Source organism: Bidens hawaiensis, unplaced genomic scaffold (genome assembly GCF_021521415.1).
Source record: "Bidens hawaiensis isolate Kalapana, Puna unplaced genomic scaffold, B.hawaiensis_p1.1 tig00054928_1, whole genome shotgun sequence".
In the NCBI taxonomy this organism is placed as follows: Eukaryota; Viridiplantae; Streptophyta; class Magnoliopsida; order Asterales; family Asteraceae; genus Bidens; species Bidens hawaiensis.
In genome coordinates this window covers 1-8,883 of record NW_027499903.1, presented here as the reverse complement: position 1 = coordinate 8,883, position 8,883 = coordinate 1, and the positions used below count along the sequence as shown (strand labels likewise).

The 8,883-nt window shown below is 39.1% G+C and overlaps 1 protein-coding gene across 1 annotated transcript; it reads right to left on the bottom strand.

Annotated features, from left to right (window-relative positions):
• Nucleotides 1–7,763: 7,763 nt before the first annotated feature.
• LOC143600807 (uncharacterized) lies at nt 7,764–8,626 on the bottom strand. The gene is made up of 2 exons (XM_077078383.1): nt 8,296–8,626; nt 7,764–8,227 (listed from the first exon to the last, which is right to left on the bottom strand). The coding sequence occupies exons 1-2, from the start codon at nt 8,624–8,626 to the stop codon at nt 7,764–7,766; spliced, it is 795 nt and encodes a 264-aa protein (XP_076934498.1).
• Between the last annotated feature and the right edge of the window lie 257 nt (nt 8,627–8,883).

Genomic DNA, 8,883 nt, shown 5'->3' with positions numbered 1-8,883 from the left:
TCAAATAGCAAATCAGCTTTAGCATGTTAGACCCTCAGGCATGAAGCTGAAAGAGCTTAACCCAAGAGGAACAGTAGACCTTGTTGTCATCAAGAACACGAATTTTATGCCGAATGTTAGTCAATCAGATGAAGGGTCGAGGTTTGATTGGGAGTGGTGTTCTCCCTGTTTTTTTTTTTTTTTTTGGCATGGCAGAAGACAGAGAACAGAAGAGAAGACAGCTGGGCAAAAAGACATGATCGAATGAAGAAGATGAGGGCGGTGGCGGATCAACCGTGGTTAGTCAAGGTGGTGACTGGAAAGAAAATTATAGGGTATAGAGCAAAATCTCTGATACCATGTAATAGGTAGAAATCTCGATGATCTTCTAGATATACAAACCGACATAAATATACAGCCAAAGTCTCAATAAACGATGAGACAATAAAGGAAACTGAATATACACAATAATTAAAAAGTAGCATAAAGTGTCATTTTCGTTCTTGTGGTTTGGCAAATAATGTCAATATAGGCCGAAAAGTTTATTTTTTTCATATGGAACATCCACCTTTCCCAATTATTGCCAATTACATCCAAATCACTAACCTCGTTAAATTTAATTGTTAAGTCAGGAGTAGACAGTCTTTCTTTATTATAATAGTTATTTCAGCGAACGACGGTTTTTGTCCTTTTGGTTTTTCTAAATCTGCGGTTTTAGTCCAATAGTTTCAAATTTGCAATTTTGTTTCTTGGAGTTTTGTTTCACTTGCAATTAAACTCGAATTATTAACCTCGTTAAGTCTGGTCGTTAACCCATCTGCGTGCCTCGCGCGTGACGACTGTTTTGTCGTTTTTCTACCCCAATTAAACCTCAGTCCTAATTCGCAAGCCCCCTCACGTGAGGGGCTGGGTTGTATTTAGGGGAAAAAGAAAAAAAAAAGAAGGAAAAAAATCTCCCCTCACGTGAAGGGCACACTGATAGGTTACACAACCAGATTTAACGAGATTAGTGAATTTGGGTTTAATTGCAAGAGAAATGACCATAAGGAAGAAAAATGCAAAATTGAAACTTACTGGACTAAAACCGCCGATTGGACAAACCACTGGGACAAAACCGCAGTTCACTAAAATAAGTATTATAATAAAGAAAGAGCGAAAAGACATGTCTACCTCTGACTTAATGATTAAATTTAACGGGGTTAGTGATTTGAATGTAATTGGAAAGAACTGGGAAACGTGGATGGCCCATATGCACAAGATAAACTTTTTAGACTACATTTGCATCATTTTCCAAACCACAATAACGAAAATGACACTTTACTCTAAAAAGTATATTATATAAGCTATGCTAATACTCCAAACGTCTTAGCAATCTTCTTCTTGAATCCACCTGTCCCGTCTTCTAATCAAGTGTTGTCTGTAAAATAACATAATTCCTTGATTTCATTGAATATTGTACAAACTATAAATATACAAACTGTGGAGAGAAATCAGGAAAATAATATGGAAATACTATCAAACATAACTACCAAATATTTACAAAATAATTACGATATAAGAGCCAAAAATAGTCGTAGATATTTTCGGCTTAACAGTCCCCCGCAATTTGAGCCGTAGAAGAGCGGAGGCATAAACTGGAACGAAATCATTGGAATAGATGTTTAGGTAGCCCATTGGTGAAGATATCCGCATATTGGTAATCAGCTGGAACGTGTAGAAGTTTAATAGTGCCGAGACGAACCTTTTCTCTTACAAAGTGTATGTCGAGTTCTACATGTTTAGTCCGTTGATGGTTCACAGGGTTGGCGGATAGATAGACTGCTGAAATATTATCACAGTAAACGATCGTGGCATGTCTAACTGGGACATGTAGTTCAAGTAATAGATTACGAATCCAACTTATCTCGGCTACGGTGTTGGCGAATCCTCGATACTCAGCTTCGGCACTAGACCGAGAGTATGTAGGTTGACGTTTCGAGGACCAAGAAATTAAGTTTCCACCCATATACACACAATAACCGGAGGTTGACCTGCGGGAGTCGGGACACCCACCCCAATCGGCATCCGAATAGGCTGTCAGTTTCGTGGATGGGGAAGGTGTTATGAGGAGGCCATGCAACAATGTACCTTTAATGTAGCGAAGGATTCATTTCAGAAGTTGAAAATGTGGCTCGCGGGGGGCATGCATAAAGAGACAAACTTGCTGAACTGCATATGAGATGTCTGGACGGGTAATCGTTAGATATTGTAGTGCACCTGCCAGGCTTCGGTATAAAGAACCATCGGTAAATAACGCACCATGAGTAGCACTCAGTTTAGACCCAATTTCGATTAGAGTGCTAGAAGGTTTACATGTTGACATGTTGGCACGTGATAAAATGTCGGCCGCATATGTTGACTGAGATAAAAACAAACCTGTTTTCTGTTGTTCGACGTTGATACCGAGGAAATGATGTAATTTACCGAAGTCGGTCATCTTGAATTCAGCGGATAATGATTTTAATATTTTGTGGAGTAGTTTGTCACTAGATGCGGTGAGTATAATATCATCCACGTATAAGAGTAAGTAAGCCATTTGGTCACCCTTTCGATAAATAAATATCGAAGTGTCGAAAACACTACTTTTGAATCCACATGTTGAGAAAAAACCTGCAAATCGTTGATACCACGCACGCGGGGCTTGCTTTAAGCCATAGAGAGGCTTATTAAGTTTACAAACAAAGTTAGGGTGTGTGTCGGAGGAGAACCCCAGTGGTTGAAACATGTATATGGTTTCTTTCAAATGCCCATGCAAGAAGGCATTTTTAACATCCAACTTATGGATGAGCCACGCCTTGGATACTGCTAAGCTTAGTACTGTACGAATCGTAGTGGGTTTAACAACGGGGCTAAACGTCTCATCATAGTCAAGACCCACTGTTTGACTTTTGCCATTAACGACAAGCCTAGCTTTATGCCGTTCCAAAGTTCCATCGGCGTTAAATTTATGCATAAACAACCACATGCAACGACTAATTGGTGCATCGGTAGGCCTCGGTACAAGTTCCCAATTGTTTTCTCCAATAAAGCTTCATATTCGTTAGTCATGGAAACCTTCCATTTGGGATCGGTAAGAGCGGTAAGATGTGATTTGGGAAGAGGAGATATAGACGGGGTGGGTGGGGAAGTTTGGGTGTTAAGTGACATAGGTTGGCGGGTTTTAAAAATACCAGATTGTGATCGAGTGTGCATGGAATGAATGGTTGTGGAGGGTGGAGGTGTGGGCGGGTTGGGGTCTGTGTAATTTAAAGGTTGTGAGGATTGAGATGGGAAAGATGGTGGGATAGTAGCAGGTGGTTGATTGGGTGGTGGACTATGAGGGAAAGGGTCGTGAGTTTGTATTGGAGGGATGGAAGAACCATTTGTGTGTGAGTTTGTATTGGCAAAGGGATTTAGTTGGTGGAGGGGTGTGTCAATAGTGGGGAAAGACGTGAGTGGGGAAAATAATATGGGTGAGGGTTCTAGGAAAGAGTGTGACGGGGGAGGTTGAGAGGGAGTGGCGAAAGGGAATTTAGTTTTGTCAAAGGTGATGTGATGGGAAAAATGGTTTTTATCGTGGAAATGTCTAAGCACCGGTATCCACGGTAATTGGCCGGGTAGCCTAGAAAGACACACAGTGCGGATCTTGGAGTAAGTTTGTGAGGGCGAGTGAAAGAAAGGTTTGGGTAGCATAAGCAACCAAACACGCGGAGGTGGTCATAAGACGGTTGGCGTAAGTATAGAAGAGATGTGAGGGTTTGGTTGTTATGTAATTTTGTGGGGAGGATGTTGTGAAGATATGAAGCAGTGTGGAGTGCTTCGACCCAAAACGAGGATGGAAGAGAGGCATGAGTAAGAATAGCGAACATAATCTCATTTAGACGCCGAATCATGCGCTCAGATTCCCTTTTTGTTGCGAAGTGTATGGACACGAAAAGCGAAATTGCATACCATGTTGGGTGGCAAATTTCTTAAAATTTGTGTTGTCAAATTCACCCCCCATATCACACTGAAAAGATTTAATCGGTAGGTGAAATTGGGTGGAGACGAATTAGTGAAAATGAGTTAATTTAGTGAGTGTCTCAGATTTAAATATTAAAGAATAAACCCATGTGTATTTAGTGAAATCATCTACTAAAACCATATAATATTTATAACCAGTATGACTCAAAATCAGGGAGGTCCACAAGTCACAATGTAAAATAGAAAAAGGTAAAAAAGTGCAATTGGTAGAATCCGAAAAAGGCAAACGCTTATGTTTCGACAATTGACAAGAATGACAAACAAATTAAGAGTTTGTTTTATTACAATAAATAAATTTCTTCAAATGGAGAAACTCCATAACGGGTTGACCCGGGTGTCCAAGTCGATTGTGCCAAAATGGAGAATCTTGAGTAGAAGCAAGACAAGCGGTGGCGGAAGCATTTGATGTGAGCGGGTAAATATCACTCGTACTGTTGTGACGACTCAGGATCGTGCCATCCTTGAAATCCTTCACAGAAAATCCAAAAGGGTTAAACTCAATGGAAGTCCAATTATCAATATTGAACTTACTAATAGAAATAAGATTTTTAATAAAGTTCGGGTTGTAAAGAACTGATTTTAGGTGTAATGATTTTGAGGATGTTGGAATGGTGGAGGTTCCCGATCCTAAAACTGGAATTCGATTGCCATTTCCTACAAATATTGACGATGTTGGCGAATGTGAGGAAAATGTATGTAGTCTACCTTGGTCATAAGTAACATGAGAAGATGCACCTGTGTCCATATGCCATTGATCACCACCTTGATCCATGGATAAAGCATGAGCAGCATCCACCAACTGATTCGGTTCGAGAGGGTCAATTTCGGTTAAATGAGCCTGGGCTGATGATTGTGGTGATTGGGCTGAGTGGTTTTTGTTGGGCCTGGGGTTTTGGTAATTCCATGGCTGAGTCCAAGATTGAGTGGGGAAGGGACATGGAGGTGGAGTCCAATATGGCCCATAAGCAGGTGGAGGCCCATAAGTTTGTGGATGAGCCCAGAAGTTTGTAGGGTGAGATTGTTGACTTGGGTATCCTCTAGCTTGAGAATGATTCTGACCACGATAATTGTTGAACCGACTATTATCACAGCGGCTATTTTCACGGGCGGAATCAAGACGAGGGTGGCTGTCACGGGATGGGTTACCCCGTCGATTGGTATTGTCACGAGGAGGGTTATTGTCACGCCGATTATTAGAATCTTGGAGTGACGTGACAGCAGCGGCTACCATGGGGGTGGGCGAAAGTGTGTCGCGAGCCGCAATCCGACGAGCCTCGGATTGTAATCGTTCAATGGCTTCTTCCCATGGGGGAAGAAATTGATTAAGGATTGAGGCAGCGACATCGTATTCACGGGGCAGTCCGCGAACCAGGTAAAGGATTCGTTGGGTGTTGTTAATCGGACAATCAACTACGGTGAGTTGATCAGAGAGTTCACGGATACGTTGATAGTAAGCCTCAAGATCCGGCATGGCCGATAGGGTCAAGTTGGTAAGTTCATGTTGTAACGCCGCGGCCCGCGGACCTTTGTTATTCAGGAACAAAGTCTTGACTCGTTTCCATGTTTCATATGCTGTTGACTCGTCTTCAAGAACACGAACTAGCAGGTCGTGTTTGGGAGTTCCATAAATCCAATGTAAAACAACCGCATCAATTTTATTCCAAGAAGAATAATCAGTGGACGTTTTCTCGGGTGCCGGCGAACCGTCGATGTGGTTTAGCACATTGTACCCGATGGCATGAAGCTTGAAAAGTTTAACCCGTGTAGGGTATGTGACCTCAGTACCGTCAAGAAGAGGAACCTTGTGTTGGATGTTCGTGACGGTGTAAACGTGGTGAAGGGGTTGTGGTTTAGGATCGGATTTGTCACCCATGATGGTGAGAAATTGGCTGGAAAAGAGTGAAGGAAGGATGGAGGCGTGATCGAGATCAGGCCGTGAGGTATGATACCATGTAAAATAACATAATTCCTTGATTTCATTGAATATTGTACAAACTATAAATATACAAACTGCGGAGAGAAATCAGGAGAATAATATGGAAATACTATCAAACATAACTACCTAATATTTACAAAATAATTACGATATAAGATCCAAAAATAGCCGTAGATATTTTCGGCTTAACATTGTCTAGTACTCTAGTTTGATGATGTCAATGCAATTTCTTGTCAAGGAACCTTGTGCAACTCCAACGTATCAATACTTTGAGATTGGTTTACGCTTTGTTTGAGAGTCGCCTTTGTACAAGTTTGTGTGTGCTACACGTATGGCTGATTTATCAATTTGCTATGGCTGATTTATCAATTTGCTGACTTTTTTACCAAGGGCTTGCACTCTTGGTTCTTTTCATATAGGATGTCTGATCCCACTCAAGGGTATGTTGGAAAAAGATCTTAAATTTTAGGATTTATATTCAGTATATTTATCTTTGCAGTATTGTCATAATCGGTAATCGGTACAGGGTGCCCTTTAGGATTTCTAATGTAATACGTTTTGTACTATAAAAACCTCAGTGGATTTTTTTTCTTCACCAAATTACACTTTCTAAGGAGCTATTAAGTAGGCTATTGGTTTGGATATCATATATTTCTTGTAACAAATATCCTTATCGTTTTGTTCTCGAGTTTAATTAGAAAAAAGAAAAGAAAGGAAAGAGAATTAATAAGAGAAAAGAAAGAGATGGAAAGGAAAATATTGAAGTTACTATGGTGTTCCCGAGTTCGAAGGAAATGAAAAGAAAATAAAGCTTTCATGTGTTCCTGAGTTAAAAGGAAAAGAAAAAAAAACTTACAATTTTACAAATATACCCTTGTTTCTTAATTATTACCTCTTCTCTGTTTTTCAATCTTGCATATGAATATATACAAACTTTAATAGCAACATTATAATTTCTACTTTCTAGTTACATAAATATCAAGTGATTACAAAAAGAAAATGGAAATTAAGAAATGATTCAATATTACTATGAGTCAAAAACAGTATAAGAATTCAAATCATAATTTAAATATACCATATCCTACTTATGCTAATAGTTATCACCTAATAATAATATTAATTATCATATAATAATCTGAGTTGAATCGAAAGCAACGTATATCTATGTAAATCACCGATGCAAATAGTTCGAAAGTCTCAACTCAGTGTCTAGAAACAAAACAAAACAAAAAAGATTTATGCTATGATCAGTAATCACAATCTCATCAAAGTAATAGTCAATGAGTAACGTCAAGTAAATAAACATACAACCAACAATTAAAGAAAACAACGAAACTGGTTGCATTTGCATATGTTGAGAGCATATTGCAAAAAGTGAGTAAGTCAACAAGTATTCTTAAACACAAACACATATTTCAAAAGCAAAAAAATATGCTATTGTATCCATAATCAAAAAGTAATACTACCCTTGAAAATAAATGACAATGTTATATTTGTCCAAAATTACCAAACAAAAAAAATCCGCAACTAAATAAATGCATAAGGTGCTGTTTGTTTTTTCAGAGGTGAAATGTTTGCAGTCTGCGGACCACATCTGCAGACATTTGTAGCAGAAGAGGTGGACCAAACATTTGCAGACTGCAACAAGAAGACTATTTGTTTTTTTAACATCTGCAGACTGCTAAAATAAGCTAAAATTTAAATAAACTGAAATTTAAATAAAAAAAGGTCTTTAACATCCAAATTTAAATAATAGTCAACAACAATGAAATAATTTCATAATACCACAAGCATCTTTTTAAATCATTTATTTCGTACTTTGCATTAATTTCTCAACAATTTCATCTCGTAACTGAGTCATATATTCCTGATCTGATGCAGTGCCAAGTGCTTCAACCACGTCTTCATCAGCATCAATTTGGCCACGACTATTTCCAATCGACACATCGGGTTGATCATCTTGTGTAAACAACTCATCATCCAAACCTTGTTTCCTAATAAAATTATGTAGCGTGAAACATGCAACGGTAATATTCCTTTGTGTTTCCAATGGAAATGGTGTCATCCTCTTTAATATAGGGAATCTTGCTTTCAAGACACCAAAAACACGCTCAATGACGTTGCGTAGTTTTGCATGTGCATGATTAAATTTTTCTTTATTGGTTAATGCACGTCTCCGACGAAAATCTCCAAGCCAATACCTCACATTACGATATGGAGCCATAAATCCTCGTATGTGTGCATACACGGCGTCACAAAGATAGTATTTCTCTGTAAATATTTACAATTAATTACAATATTAAACTAACATAGAAATAATTAACAAACAATAAACATACCTGATGGTGGAAACGGGAATGGCACATGTGGATATGTTAATGCCTCTGATAATATTCTAGAATCATGTGCTATCCTTTCCCATCCGGCCACAATAAAAGTGAAACTCATGTTAAAATCACAAATTGCTAATACGTTTTGGTAACAATCACCCTTTCCCCTTCCTCTATATAAATCGTGTTGCCTAGTAGGAACAACAGCATGTATCAAGGTCCCATCTAGTGCACCAACCGCTCCTTTAAAAATCTTTCGTAGCCTCTTGTTATGTCCCGGAATGTTTGGATTCGGATTGAAAGAAATTGGTACTATCATATCTTTGGCGAAAAGCATCATTTTATCCAACACTTCATAAAAGAATTTATGAATTGTTTGCTTTCTGAAGAGGTATGTACCCGCCTCAACACCAAGCAAGGCGGGTCAACCCACAAGATAAAGACATTATGAAGGCACAAAGCCAAAACCCAGGCGCATCGCGCATACAAAAACATGCTCAGGCATCATATGCTCGCGCATCACATATGCGCGCGGCGCATATCGCATGCTCTTGCACATCACATATGCTCGCGTGTCACATATGCGCGTGGCGCACC